General features: G+C 41.0%; 1 protein-coding gene across 1 annotated transcript in view; it reads left to right on the forward strand.

Moving 5' to 3' along the window:
- The window catches only part of LOC143517275 (glutamate receptor ionotropic, kainate 5), a 105,742-nt gene that overhangs the window by 25,021 nt on the left and 64,217 nt on the right, over positions 1 to 16,504 (forward strand). Inside the window, 1 exon segment of the mRNA XM_077009598.1 lies at positions 16,340 to 16,504. Within this exon segment, the coding sequence (XP_076865713.1) occupies positions 16,390 to 16,504 (115 nt within the window). The 5' untranslated portion in view covers positions 16,340 to 16,389.

The raw sequence follows: 16,504 nt of genomic DNA on the forward strand, positions 1-16,504 counted from the left end.
TGAAGTTTGGATGTCTGTAGTGACTGACTCTGCAGAAAGTTGGTGACCTCTTCGCACTATGCGCTTCAGCATCTGCTGACCCCACTCCGTCAGTTTATGTGGCCTACCACTTTGTTGCTGAGTTGCTGTCGTTCCCAAACACTTCCATTTTCTTATAATACAGCTGACAGTTGACTGTGGAGTATTTAGGAGTGAGGAAATTTCACACAGGTGGCATCCTATCACAGTTCCACACTGGAATTCACTGAGCTCCTAAGAGCAACTCATTCTTTCACAAATATTTGTAAAAACTGCCATCCCTGCATGCCTAGGTGCTTAATTTTATACACCTGTGGCCATGAAAGTGATTGGAACATCTGATTCCCATAATTTGGATGGGTGAGCGAATACTTTTGGCAATATAGTGTACATTAAAATACACAGCTGGTGTGTTGATCACAAATGGCTTCCAATCACATACTCCCAAGCTGCCAGGAGTTTGTGAGTGGTCTTTTGAAATTCAGCCATACAGCATCACTTCCAAAACAAAAATCTAAAATGACTTGTTTTACATCTCAAGTCTTTACCGTGGCCTGGCTTTCTGACCAGGGATTTCAGCCCTATACACATATATATACACACATATATGTGTGGTATCATTTCTATAAATAAATCTCATTCACTTGACAATGGAATGTACCTTACAAATTGAATGAAGAGTTGTAATATGAAAAGATTTTCTCTAAAATTAGCCTCACTTCTTCACAACCGATTGAGTCCAGGCACTCGTAATTTATTAAGAGAGGGCTGTTCCAAAGGTGCAGTCAAATCCAGAAAGATGTTACTAACTAATGAAGGTAAAAATGGTACAGAAGGAGCTGGTGGAGAAGTAAATGGGAAATCAGACCAGAAGGTGCACAAGCAATCCGAACAGACAAACAAACCAGAACAGGATGAGACAAGGACAGAACTCAGAGAACTAAACAGATTGTAAACCAGGACAGCAAACACACAGAATGCTCAATATGCTAAGGTACACCATGGCAATACTTCGCAATACTGTGAAAAAGGAAAGAGACAGAATAAATAGGCAAGGGAATGCAAGCAGAGGTGACGAGTTAATAATCAGGAGAGGAAGAGAGCAGAAGGTGACTGTGATTGGTGGGGCTGGTAGGACAGGTGGTGGTCTAAAGTTGATGGGAGATGTATTTGGGGCCAAGGAGCATGGCATTTAAAGCCAAATTCTCCAAATGTCAGAGATGGACAAGATGATGTTCTAGTGGCCTGGAAAATGTCTTCCAGGTTTCAGTACCAGCTAACTACATCTGGATTTAAATTTATTCTAGTCAGGAAGTTGGTACATGATTTTTACATGATGGTCATAGCTGTAGAAAAATTGCTACACTTTGGCTGTGAGGTTTGAGCTTCTAAAAGACTTTTGTTCAGGTTTCTAGAACTGCCTTAGACAGGTCTCCCAGGGCATGCCCGAACATCCCTGGTGGATTATCTTTTGGATCAGTGCTGCTTCACGAACAACATGCTGCTGCCTTTTTCTTGTCAAGTATCTCAAACCCCATGTAATATCTTGAACTGCTCAGGAACGTGATCACTTGCTTGAAGTCCTGAAGGTCAGAATAGCAAAACCTTCCAGGCTGGACCTGCTCCTTAGACCTGACTTGTTAAGCCCTGGCTTGATAATGAGTTCAAGAGAAGTTTTAATTTGTGTGTATGTAATGGAAATGTCTTAGTCAATATTCTATAGCACATATGACGAAAAATATAAATAAAATAAAGTTCTTGACATGTTAAGAGGTGCAGGCAAAAACTGATCAGCGGACATGCGAGAGAAGGTCTGGACTGTGGGTTTTCCTTCACCACCACCAAGGCAGGACAATGGTTTGAAATTGGCCTTCAGCTTTCCACCAGTGGGTCATGGAGGATTTTAGAATGGGGAGGTGATTTGTGATGGGAAAGCAACTGTGTAGAATTCAAAGGTAGCAGTGATGACTAGAAAAGATAGGAGAGAAAGTCCAAAATAATCTTTCTCAAATAAATGACTTAAAAATACTTGAAAAATCTTCAAAGACAACTCTCATTCTTTCCCTTACTCATCCATCATGCTCTCTCTCTCTCTCTCTCTCTCTCTCTCTCTCTCTCTCTCACTGTCTCCCACTATCCTATGAAGCATGATCCTTTTGTGTTTAATGTTTTTCATGGTTATTCTGTTCCAAAAAAGAGTTGCACATATCTTAGATATATGGAATATGCCAATTATTTCCAGAATCATAAATGTGTAGTTGTGTAGGGGTGATCTGTATCAAAACCATTGATTTTGGATCTAGGACAATAAGGCATTTCTATGGGGTAAATTAATGTTTTCTCATGACTGAACTATTCACTAATTTGTGCAGCTCAGTAAAACTGCCTTCATGAAAGTGCTATTAAAATTATTACCGAAAGCTCTTATGATTCTGGATTATGCATTAATGAGTTGAAATTTGAACAGTAATGGAAGATCATTGATGGAATGTTGTCTAATTTTTTTGCTTTCAAATCTAACATCTTTTACTTTGTACCTCTTGTATAGTTTGCTTCAAAGCACTTGTTTTATTGCCTTATTAACATATACAAGCAAAACCCACAAGCATTCACAATACTCTGAACTGAGATAAAAACTGAAAATTATATTAATTTCTCAGTCAAAAAGGGGCCACTCTCAGAGAAACTAAAAGATCTGCGATCCGATTATGTAAGCAACAACGAGAGCATATAAAAAAAAAGCCATGGACTTTGTTGTAAATGAATACTGTGGTCATCTAATCTTGTAAAAAATGTGTAGTCATGCATCCAGAATTTCAATAAGACGTGTAAACTGCAGCAGCTTGGGTGAGCCTCAAGCTCGGCTTCTTTGTTCCAGCCAAACATTACACTCATTCATTACATTAATGGCTCAACACGTTAGCTGGTTAGACACATCAAATATTGGAGAAACCAGCTGGAATGAATAGGACATTTCCCTGCTGGTGCGTGTCGCCTGAAATGTACTTCTTCAGACACGGATGTCTTATGAAAGGCCATTTTTGGAAAATAGAGCAAAGAGATATCGTATTCTAACAACTCTCAATTACGAATGATGAACATCTGTTTGGAGTCCTTTTGCACCAACAATATAATGCATAATGCAAAGCTAACTTAACTAAAAAAGACAGAGACCTTAAAATCCACATTGTTTTTGTGTAAACCATCTTTCCGCTGCTGATGGGGTTTTACCTGTTTACATCCATCTGTTTTGTCTGCACTCTTGTTCATCTGTTAGAATTTGTCTGTTTTGTCTGCATTCATATTTAAAGAGGCCATTGTGATGGTTCGCTTCCCAGCCTGCTGTTGACACAGCACACTGAAACAGCTTGCCTGGGTTCGTCTCCAACCACAGTGGGCCACGGCTAATCTGTGATGTGTTGTTGCTTTTGTTCTGCTGTTTTGCGGAGTGTGAAGCGTGATTATTCTGCAAACATTTGTTCTGGGTGGTCTGTGGAGAGGCCCTAGGCTTTCATCTCTTAACGGCTGGAAATGCGACTGTGCATATGGTCTATTAAGCTCCAACTGGAGATCAACTCTGCATTGCACAAACACTCGAGCTGCAGCCATTTCGTGATATATTAAAGTTTACCATTCCAAAAAGAGTATATGAACTTCTACATTAGGCACCTTACATCGTCTTCCTGGTTCATCTTCAGAATCATACTCAGAACATTGTCTCTCTATGGCAAGCCAAGACTTCACCATTCATACAGCCACTGCTGCTACATCATCCAGCAGGAATAAATACAATATCTGCCGCTGGCCGAAAAATGTGTCTATGTTCCTTTGTTCTCCTGGCGTGCCTCACTCTACTTGTAAACTCGAGCCTGACATTTTGTACAAGACCCTATGGGACTGGCGCAGCGATCATTATGTTAACCTTATTTAACCTGTTTAATATAAGCCTGAGCAAACAGATGCTCAACATCTCTTTCTTCTACCTCTCTGTCCTGCTGTTTCACTCTTAATGCTCAAATGTAATCATCAGTTAGTCGCTATGGGCTACAAAAGATGCAGCACATTAATGTTGCTATTAGTAACAGATACAGGATGCTTGGATACAGTATCGTTGGTGTTGAAGCAGAACAAAATAAAGGTGGAGAAGTCAGACTTGGGCAAATTAGCAGGCACCCTTTAGCATATCATTGGCAGGTGAGAAGTAGATGTGATAAGGACATTCCTCCACATCTGCTTGTCATGTGTAATAGAACAGCATGTGCACATTGACACAAAAGGCAGGAAGACAGAAGAATAAAGCTTTTTAAAATCTGCTCACAAGATCTCTAACATGATGACTCTTTACATTTTGCTGATATAATTTGTGGTAATAATTCTGATGCCACTGCACCATATGCCACATGTGTAATGAATTGCCCCTCCCCTTGTGTTAATATTCCCTTTCTTTGTGTTCTCATGTTCGTTTGACTATAGCTCTCCTGTTAGATATTGGATTCACCTGTGTTTGTTAATTCCCTTGGTTATGGTGTATATAAGCTCCTCAGTTTGTTTTTATCTTCGCAGGTCATTGCCATGGTAGCTCTGTATTCACCTTGGTCTTCTGCCAGGTTTTTCCTTGGTTTAAATCATTATTTGGTTGTTCGTTCTTCCCCTAGTCGACCTCGGTCGAGCTTGGTATTCTTCCCCTATTTGGGTTTCCTTTTTTGTATGCATATTATTGTGTAGGTTTACGTTCGTCTTCCTTTCTTGTTTATAAGTATTGTTGTATTTTAGTGTCTTGTTATTCATGTGCGTTTTTTTATAGAACCGAAATCGTTAGGCATTTTTGTGTTTCTGGATTGCTTAGTTCTCAAAGTGTAAATTTGTGGTTGTTTGTTTTCGTGTCTCTATCAGCGGTTGCTTCTGTTAGTTTCTTTGAGTGGTATAGTTTCTGTCGTTTTTCTAGGTTCTTCTAGGAGTTTTGAAGCCATATTACGTGTTCTCTTGTTGAGGGAAGTTATACACCTTTTGTCTGTTTAGTTTATTGTGGGTTTTTGTTGGAAATTGGACGATGGATCGTGACCCTCCTTTTGATACGGTTTTCCCCTGTGTTACATTAGGATGCCTTGTCGTTTCCAAAAGATTGGGTCGAGTATTTCTGTGGGTAATTTATCCCTCTCTCTCTCTCCTAAATGTGTTATCCCGAACTTACATATTAAATCTGCAGTCTCTTAGCATTTGTGTCTGCCTTCTGAATCTACACCATTACAATGTGCCTAACTGCTGAAGGACCTCTTCAGTCTACAGAACAGCTCCATCTTATTAGCACTTGTGATGGTTCCTTCACACAGGATTTCCAGCAGTGGGTAAGGCAGGGTGTAGAGGTGAATGTTCTTCGAACATTCTTCTCTTGGAAGAGAAAGATTACAGGTTCTCACAAATTTTATTTTCTTTGCTGAGATTTAGGTTGAGTTCCTGATGATGGGAACTTTGTAGGCTCTGTGAAGATGATACATTTACTATATAGAACAATGCCAGCATACAGTACCATCTACAAAACATCTACAATAAACATCTGGGTCCCAGTAAAATATGACTAGAATACTTTACTTTTAAATGTATTTTTAAGTGATATAAAGGATAGGTAGTGTGTGCTTTCCAGTTTCCCACTGTGGGTGAGGTAGCTAGACTGACGGCAATTCTAGCTGGCGAGCTATAATGACTGGAGTCTGAGCGCGCGCTGTGGTGTTAAGAGGTGTCAGGCTGGGAGGGCAGGAACAGCTATCAACAGACAGCGCCTTGCCCCGCCTCCAGCTGCTCCCAACAGCCTCTGGGCAACAGGCGCTTGGCACTGTGGCTACTGGACCGCGTCGCCCCAGCTCCTGGCGCCATGGACCCCATGGATGCTCCCAGCCATTTTCTCAGAGTGGGGTGGGTGGGGTCAGAGGGAAAATTGGGCGTAGGCAGGAGGTCAGTGAGCGAAAATGCAGCGAGTGGGCAGAAGTGATCCAGTGAGTGGAATGTGTAGGGACCCTCAGCAATTAGCAAAGAAAATGGCTCACAGGGCAAATATTGTGGTATTGAAATATAGAAAATGATAGAAAGGATTCAATAGGGAGAGGACAGGTGGAGAAAATGTTTTCTGTGACGTGATCCTCATTCACCCTTTGAGAAATCAGAAAGGAATGTTTTTTTCCTCTGATCAAAACTTGCTTTCAGACACTTCAAACTGCATAAATGCTTTAATCTAGGCCACTGAATACCTGCTGAGGAATCTACACACAAGATCACACATGCTCACATGCACACATATGCATACAAAATCATTTGGTGTGCATCAAAAAAAAAAAGCATTTCCAGCAACATGTTTTTAAAAATGTCATCTGTTCTTAAGGTAACAAAGAAAGGATGCAAACTAGGATGTGAACTGCTGCTTTTCCTAGGACACTGGGGTAGAAATATAAGCTCGAGCAGGAAAATGAGAGAGCTTGCTGTCTATCTCTCTCTATCGCTCTGTATCTGTCTTTCTGTCTTTGTTTGCAAATACAGAGTGACAATATTGCAAAGAATTATCAAGGTGACAACAGCATAGCGATGTCATTAACTATGCTGCAGTGTGCTGAAGCCTAGCGGGTCCTTCACCTTCAGCAGCAGATATAATGCTGTTTACTCTCCCCGTCCACAAGGCCAAGACTGGGAGTAAGGTGAAAGTTAAAGAAAGCAACTGAACAACAATAAAAAATCACTGCAAGAGGCAAAACCTCCCCTAGATGCTCAGGGATGTATTCATGTTCCCAGACACCCACCACAAGAACCCCTTTTCTTAAATGTTTTTTAATCACAAATTTTTTTAATGCGTTTTATGTCTGTAATCTGTCTTTGTGTCTGGAATCAGGCTTCGTTGCCTGGAAACGGCGGATACGCTTGTAATCCACATTCACACCTCTTATGTGCAGTGTGGTTTGTAATCTCTGCCCACTTGTGTAATCTGGCTGTCTTCTGACCGGAACACTCATTTATCCATAGCAAAATCCCCTATCATATCAGCTTTTATGGGTTTCCTTTGAGTTGGGTCATGCCTGATGTGCAAGAAAATACCTGCAATAGGATTTACAAACAATTCAATAATCCTAATCTTGGGTGACTATTGAATGCTTCTCGTCACAGTATGGGAACAGAATCAATGATTAGATAACCTAACAAGTGAGTCAATAGTGCAGGTTATTAGTTTGTGGTACCTTTGTAATAAATTCTGTCAAATGCTGTTGGATGGAGGATGAATTATATTTAGATTACTAACAGGTAAAATGTCTCATCTCCCACTCATCTGTTTTGTTTTATGACTGATTGTTAATCCACTTTATTTAGAGTCTGTTTACCGTTTCTTTCTTGTGTGGTAGGAATGTGTCTCCTGGTAGAGCAGTCCTGTAGAGCAGGAGTGCATTTCCCAAAACGTTCGTAACTCCAAATACTTTGTAACCTCACACATATGAATATTCTTGAATTTACGAGTGTTTCCCAAAACTCTTCCTAACTTATGTCGTACTTATAGTCGTTCGTAAATTAAGAATATTCGGGCCCATTCGTAACTCACCAAGTACTTCTTAACTTAACGTTAAGTGTCAATAAAAATCAAATGCACTACTTTGAATTATTTAGCATTAGCTGATATGTTCCCAATATTTAATTAAATCTTTATGTTTATCATCATGCAGTTAATAGCGTTTCAGACTTTCACAATTAATATATTCTTTACAAAGAAATGGCTACAAGTTGGCCTATTAAGCTTGTTTTAACTTAACCAATAAAATTGACTGATTAATCAGTAGCACATATAAGTAGCTTGGATTAAGGCTAGCAATTGTGCTTGTGTGATGAACATGGCAGCTCTTCAAAGAATATTGGCTTTGAATAGAAGATAAAATTTTAAAAGACGACAATCACAAAGTCATGTAGTTCGCCTGAATGAGGAATTTTGCCCTTAGCCCCACGATGCAGTTATTGACAGCCCTCCAATTTTATGCCACAGGTGGGTTTCTGCAGACTGTTGGTGATGCTCATGGACTAAGCAAAGCTGACGTATCTAAATTGTAAACATTTGTAAACATTCCTGGAGTTCTTGGTGCAGTGGACGGCACTCTGATCCCCATACACACTCCCAGCCTCTTGAGCTCAAACTACAGTTGTGATCAAATTTATTCAACCCCCACTGAAATAAAGTGTTTTGGCCAGTTTGACATTGATTTTGATCATTTCAGTCATCTTATTTACAATTATATCAAAGAGGCACTTATAAATTAGACAAACATAACATAATATTTATGATGGAATAACCACAAATGTCTTTACTGTGCTCACATCATTATCAGTTTTATTCAACCCCCTAGTGACATTATTTTTTAGTACTTAGTACAACATCCTTTTCCAGTTATGACAGCTTTCAAGCGTGAAGCATAGCTTGACACAAGTGTCTTGCAGCGACCTATGGGTATCTTAGCCCATTCTTCATGGGCAAAAGCCTCCAGTTCAGTCACATTCTTAGGCTTGCGCACTGCAACTGCCTTCTTTAGGTCCCACCAGAGGTTCTCAATTGGATTTAAGTCTGGTGATTGCGATGGCCACTCTAGAATGTTCCAGCCTTTCATGTTCAACCATGCTCTAGTGGACTTGGATGTGTGCTTCGGATCATTGTCCTGTTGGAAGGTCCAACGTCTCCCAAGCCGCAGGTTTGTGACTGACTCCATCACATTTTCCTCCAAGATCTCCTGGTACTGAAGGGAATTCATGGTACCCTGCACACGTTGAAGCTTTCCTGTACCATTAGAAGCAAAACAGCCCCAAAGCATAATTGACCCCCCGCCATGCTTCACAGTAGGCAAGGTGTTCTTGTGTTCATAAGCCTGGTTCTTCCTTCTCCAAACATAGCGCTGGTCCATTGTCCCAAACAGTTCTAATTTAGTTTCATCTGACCACAGTACACTGTTCCAAAACCTTTGTGGCTTGTCCACATGACTTTTGGCATACTGCAGTCGACTTTTCTTGTTCTTTGGAGTCAGCAAGGGGGTGCGTCTGGGCGTTCTGGCATGGAGGTCTTCGTTATGCAGTGCGCGCCTTATTGTCTGAGCTGAAACTTCAGTGCCCACATCTGACAGGTCTTTTTTCAGTTCCTTAGCAGTCACGCGGGGATTTTTCTCCACATTACGCTTCAGGTAGCGCACAGCAGTCGCGGTCAGGATCTTCTTTCTGCCACGACCAGGTAACGTTTCCACTGTGCCCTTTAACTTGAACTTGCGAATGATACTTCCGATAGTGTCTCTTGGAATATTTAACAACTTCGCAATCTTTTTATATCCATTGCCATTCTTGTGAAGAGCAATAACCTCTTCTCTTGTCTTCTGGGACCATTCTCTTGCCTTCACCATGCTTGGAAACACACCAGTAGATGTCTAGAAGGAGCTGAGTATCACAGTCCTTTTAAATCTGCCTAATTGGTGCTTATCATGCTTGATTGCTGCTTGTTGACATCCACAGATGTTTTCAATACCTGATGGAAAACACTGGAATGAACCTCTGTTCTTAGGAGTGGTAGTCGTAAAGGGGTTGAATAATTGTGTCAATGAAGAAATCACAAAAAGGCCATTTAATACTTTATGACAAAAAAAATTGATGCTATCTTAGTTGCATTTAGTTCTTTAACAAGTCCTTGTAAGATTTCATTATGAACACAATTACAAATGTGCACTGAATTCCATAAAACCCTTCGCAGCATTGGGGGTTGAATAAATTTGATCACAACTGTACATCTGCCGTAAAGGCTTCTCTGCTTTGAATATACAAGTAATATGCAACCACTAAGGCCTCTTTACGGACATTGTGGCCAAGTGGCCTGGGAGTACTCATGACTCCTTCATCTGGACCAATTCTCGAGTGTGTCAGATGACTAGGGACGGTGCATTTGATGGTGGACATTTACTAGCTGACAGTGGGTATCCACTCTGAAGCTATATACTCCTGTATCAAATCCCCTGGTATATCTTCAGTAGCTGTGGGGCCCAGTATCCGCAGTGCCTTCTGCCCCTTTATTTTTGGCTTGACTAGAGAGGTCATGCCATGCCATGCCTGATCTCTTAATACCACTACATAGACTGATATTCTTGGCAATATCGTCTAATTTTTGTTTTGTTTTTTTCTGAATTTGAGGAACTTCCTTGAGTTTTTGCACACAGTGTACTTTTGTTTTTTCCAACTTCGTCTACAATTTGGCTTAATTCACTCTACAGAAAGTTATTTTTTCTCTGCTTGTTTACCATGGTTTTGAATAACATGTGAAAGGTTAATTGTGTGCCCTATTTATAGCCTACAATCTGATATGATATATACCTACGATTGGTCAGAATTGCAAAGGTAAGGAGTTCTTCAAATTTTTTTCTTATACTTGAAATTTCAACACTAGTTGTTAGTCATTTTCCCAATTATACTTTTGTGTCGTAATAATGAAAAAAAAATATGTAAATTGGTGGTTCGGTTTTCAACTAGTGGAGCTTTTCCTGTGCAGGTGCAGAGGCGGAGTCAACAAAGAACTACTTAGAACTCGTTCGTAAATTTGGAGACTAAGAAGGCTTTTGGGGAAACCCTCGCAAATTTGGTGTTCTTAAAGTTGCGTTGTTCTTAAAGTTGTTCGTAAAGATCGCTCATTATTGGGAAACGCATCCCAGGTCAACAGAGCATGGCACTAGTGATACCAAAGCCATGGGTTCAGTTCCTAGGGAGCATAAACAAATAAATAAATATGGAAGTTTCTCTGGACAAGAGCTTCTAAGTGCTGTGAAAGTAATGCCATTATATAGCAGAATGATCACACATCTCCACTCCTGTAGAAAGCATCTCCACTCCTGTAGAAAATATCTACACACCTGTAAAAAATATCTCCACACCTGTAGAAAACATCTCCACACCTGTAGAAAACATCTCCACACATATAGAAAGCATCTCCACCCTTGCAGAAAACATATCCACTCCTGTAGAAAACATCCCCACTCCTGCAGGGGATTTGTGTACACAAAATGGAGAAACATTTCTAGCTGCAGATATACTGGTGATTCTGCATGTGCCATTCCATAATTCCAGAGGATGATTTAGAGTCATAATTATATGGGTGAAATTGATTGCAGATGGTTTTTCACAATATCTGGTCATTTTCAGTTAATTGGATCCAGCCAGGAAGAAAGGCAAATACATTTTTTCTGTGGGGGAAGCAGAATTCTCCCCAGGCCCCTTTGATTGGAGCTTCACTAAATATTTTATTTATTGTAGTACATTAGCTTTACTCAAATAAAATAATTGGGACAGTTTTCCAGAGTAGTAAATGATCAAAGTCAGTGAAGCAAACATAAGTAATAGAAATGGGGAAATGCGTACTGTTTGCAAAGCTCTTCATGGGGTGGTGGATGAGGTTTAATTTGATCTTTGCTGGACAGGAACATAAATATAGACATAATTACACAGGTGTGTAAAATGAAGTCAGCTTTAATGTATTTGCTTTCTATTTAAGTAATGTAAACAAAGGGATCTTATTCATTTGGGTCTTAAAACTGGGGAAAAAATTGCAAGTTGTATAATATCTTCACATCAAAGGTCAATATCTACACATCAAAGACATGCCCAGAGTGCTGTCCAGTCTTTTCACCAGCAGTTTCACAGCAGTTCACACCTCTGGTCTTCAGCCACTGTTATGTGACCTTAATGAGTTTCATAACATTATAGGTGTGAATCACCCACCAAGGATTAAAAACAGTTCCCCACCACACAATTAAACTGATAGGCTCAAGCTTCAACCCTGACGCCTCAAGAAGGCCAGTATCAAACAAGCAACAAGCAGATTTTTCAGTAGAGGCATGACTAGAAATTGTTCACGTGCATGTTTTATGCACATGTTTTATCTGATCATTCTTCAGAATCTTTCTTCAAAACATGGTCAAAACGAAGTCTTCCAGCCCTTAGTCGATCACCTAATCCCTGTAGTTTGCCCACTAACCCCCAGGGCAGACTCACTAATCCCTGCAATAACCTGTGTATTGGCATAAGTACTGGTCATGTACCTTGCTGTTTGCAAGAGCCAACTGCTTCCTGCATGCTCCTGGAATTAAGTACTTAAAATAGAGATCAGCATAAGCAATTGCTATCAGTTATCAACCTTTCTGCTGAATTACCTCTAAATATCTAAATCAATCAATCTAAAATATTTCTCAATCTAAATATTTCTCATCACGCAGTGTTGATAACTCTGGCAACAAATGCAGAAGCATCCCCCAAGCACATTCATGTTCATGTTCACAACTCGTTTCTGTCTGTTTGTCTGTTCGGTTTTCTGTTTCCACATAGTTCAGGTAGATGGTCCATATTTTTGCTGCACCTCGGTGCAGAATACCTAAGGTACTCAGTGCTCTTAATTGCTTGGTTCAGGTGTGCTGGGAGCTGCAAGAGAGCAGAAATGTGGGTCAGCGCTGGTCCCAGAGGGCCCAGCTGGGAAGCGCCAGTCCAGTTGACCAAGTCTCGCTCGGCATTACGCCCCTTTTTAAACACGCAATTTGGTCACTTTACTTTCAGCTGTGCAGTCATGTGATAACACCGATAAGCATTGAATGAACACAATTTTCATATATGCAAGTGGACTTAAACTATGTAATGGGATCTGTGAACATCACATAGTGTATGATGTCTTTGATGTACAATCAGCATTATACATAATATAAAAATGTTTAAGCTTAGATTACATGTGCAGGAGCAATATAGCATTCAGTAGTCTTCACATTGCCGAACAAGCTCAGGATCCATGTGTGTATGCATTTTATTATGTGGATGAAATTGGTGTTTGTCAGGAATAACCCATGTGATTCTTCTCATCAGTCTGTTATGGAAAAGCACTAAATTGTAGCAAACACAGAACACACGTACATGGATTTAGCCTGGCATTGTCATAGATTAACTCTCTGTCCACAAAACTTTGGCCAAAAATAGCAAAAAACTGTTAGTGACAGGGACAATGCCCTCAGGGACCAGGAGACAATGTCTTATAGCTGGAGGGCTCTTTAGCGTAACTTTAGCTGCTTTCGGGTTATAATCCCATTATAACTAAGCATCTGGGTTAGGGTTATCGGAGGAAATCTGAGTGGCTCGCAAGGCCTCAAGCAAGGCCTCGAGGTCTTAACTCACTTGTCTTCACTATGGGGGAGCATGGGAGATTAGCAGGACAGGGAAGGAGGAGGGGCATGAAGATGTGGAAGGAGAAGGGTTGTGGAGGTGTGGAAGGAGGAGGGCATGGAGTTGTGAAAGGAGGAGGGGCATGGATTTGTGGAAGGAGGAGGGGCATGAAGATGTGGAAGGAGGAGGGACAAGGTCCTGGCAATATACACTCACTGGCCACTTTATTAGGTTCACTTTACTAGTACTGGGCTCAAGAACCCAGTATAAGATGATTTGCGCTTTATGACATGACATGTTATCCTGCTTGAAGTTGCCATTAGAAGATAGGTACACTGTGGTCATAAAGGGATGGACATGGTCAGCAACAATACTCAGGTTGGCTGTGGCGTTGATACAATGCTCAATTGGTACTAATGGGCCACATTAGTACCATATATCAAATATAGTACCAAATATCCCCCACACCATTGCACCACCACCACCAGCCTGAACCATTGATACATTGCACCAGTCTGGCCATTTTCCTCTGGCATCAACAAGGCATTTGCACCCACAAAACTGCCGCTGACTGGATAATTTTCTCTTTTTCCATTCTCTGTTAAACCTAGAGATAGATGTGCGTGAAAATCCCAGTAGATCAGCAGTTTCTGAAATACTCAGACCACCCCGTCTGGCACCAACAACCATGCCACGTTCAAAGTCACTTAAATCACCTTTCTTCCCCATTCTGATGCTCGGTTTGACCTGCAGCAGATCGTCTTGGCCATGTCTACATGCCTAAATGCATTGAGTTGCTGCCATGTGATTGGCTGATTCAACATTTGAGTTAATGAGCAGTTGGACAGAGGTACCTAATAAAGTGGCTGGTGAGTGTAGACTGCTGCAGTGACCTGTCATTTTGCTCACAGTTGAACGCCCGCCTCGTTCATGGCCAGAGGTGCGTCGGGGTGACGTCGCCTCGTTCCGGCACCAAGGGAAGGAGTCCGACCCGAGTTTACACGAGGGTCAAGCTCACACAGCTCCGCTGACCTTGGTGGCTGCTAGCAACTGATGCATCTGCTTCTTTTAATATCTGACGCTACCTTACGCTTTTCAAGCAGTCTTCCCATCTGTTGAGGTCACTGACTCATTTATGGCTCTCTCTTCTCTTTTCATTGGCACACCATCCATTGCTTTCATTGCTCCCCCCAGAGAAGCTCACCCTTCTCACGTCTCCTGCCCTCTTTTGATCTCAGCCTATATAATTTTGCTTGCTTTTTTTCTGTCCTTGTGCACTAATACTCTTAGTGCACAAATACAATAAAAGAGGGAAATGCCATAGAATCCTGTTTCGCTGAATGCATAGTTGTTATCCCATGGGTCTCTCTCTCTCTCTCTCTCTCTCTCTCTTTCTCTCTCTCTCTCAATCTATCTATCTCTCTATTTATCTCTCTCCCTCACTATCTCTCTCTCTTTCTATTCCAAATCCTCTCTCACCCATTCTGCTCTCAAAGCTTGCCAGTGTTTTTATGTTTTCTCTACGGAAGTTTAATAAACTAAAACACACGCACATTTCTCATCATCCTTTGTTGAGAAAAAAAGAGAAACCTGTCGTCTGTCTGCAGTTAAATGAGAGGATTATCCTGCCGTTATGGTGTCTGAGGCAGCAACACAGCAAAATGGCATCACTGCTGTTGTGTGTAAGGGAAGCATATCAGCTTTATTTGCAGGATGAGCCTTGCTAATGTCTCCTGCACACATAGAGGCATTACAGCCTGTAACTGTCAAGGTGACAGGTGACAGGCATGCAAAGAAAGTCTTTTAATATGATTTTTCCTCTTTTTTTGCATAGCCTGTGGAAAGGAATCTGGGCCCTGTGGTCATGAGTGACAGTTCACAAGTGAAACTGGTTGAAATGATTTGTTGTAACAATTTCAAACAAGAATTATGACAATGTGAGGAAAATTCTATAAAAAAAATAATGAAATTTTGCGACAGTGAACGTGGTTGCCCTAGACTGGCAATCACATCTACACCAAAGTTGCAACAATTTTATTGTTCATAGAATTTAATGATTTACAGAATGACATTCAAATTAATACCAAAATACAGTCTCAGCACTCAGCAGTCTCAGTTTTTGGAATTGTGTAAAGCTCCTTTGTGACAATGACCTTAACCTTGACTTTTCTGATCTTTTACCAATTCAGTACAAATAATAATTAAATCTTTCCTGAGAAAGAAACCTATGCTGATATGTAATGGATGTTTTGTAAAATATACAGTATATTAGTGTATATATCTGTTAGTCCATCCAATCCTATTTTAATGGGCCTTTTAGTTTGAAACATTAGTGACCAATTACATTTGCTATTAGAGGCTTGATGCATGTGGGATGCAGGCAGTTAAGTGGTTGAAACAGTTTAGCTCGTATTTTCTGCCCACTCAGCAAATTACTGTACACCGTCCTCGTTTCCTGCTATGTGTATGTCTGTGTGTGCACTCTCCTTCTCTACCACCCCCACAACCCCTTTCTGCTCACTATTTGTCTTAGTATATATAGATCACTTTTCATCTTTCAGTTCACTGCTGTTTCCTCTTTTCTTCTCTGGATAAGGGTGTCTGCCCAGTGTTGAAAAGGAAAATGAAATGGAAGCCATCCCTCTCTCTATCTCCATGTTTCTCTCTCTTTTCTTTTCCATTCAGCTCCCTCTCTCACTTCATTTAGATTCCATTCAGAATGACATTTCATTTAATTCAGACGCAGCACCCACTCTCTTTATAGTTAAAAGTGGATATGTGAAGCCAATAGGGCCCAGTTGGTTTCGGTGCATTTAGCAGACAGCTAAGACATTTACCAGGCTGGTATACAGAATTACGCAGTTACAGGCAGTTACAGCAGTCCACACAGAGCTTTTTGCTATCCTACAGTATTCTCTTTGTGGCATCACAAGATCCAGTTATTAGGTTGTGTGCATTGTGAAGAAGCCCAATGTTACCCATCACCCTCTCATGAGAAAATTAAGGCAAGGAATTTAAAAAATGTAAATAATAAAATAAATTGTATGGTCGAGGTCTGTTTTTTTTTATTTCAATTAATTCCTGAATTGGAGATGGCCATTTTTTTATGACTCTGTTGCTGCTGTTTCCTCCTGTCCACCAGGTGGCGGTGCAGGCAGCCAGACGACCGTTCTCCATGAGGAGCAGTGGAAGATGCCGGCTCTGCCAGCGCTGCTGCTGTCGATTCACCTCCTCGTCGTCCTCCTGCTGCTGACCATGGCCCCGTCCTCCCTCAGCCAGGCACCAGCCCTCACTGCCGTTAGAATGG

This window comes from Brachyhypopomus gauderio, chromosome 6 (genome assembly GCF_052324685.1).
Source record: "Brachyhypopomus gauderio isolate BG-103 chromosome 6, BGAUD_0.2, whole genome shotgun sequence".
Lineage (NCBI taxonomy): Eukaryota > Metazoa > Chordata > Actinopteri > Gymnotiformes > Hypopomidae > Brachyhypopomus > Brachyhypopomus gauderio.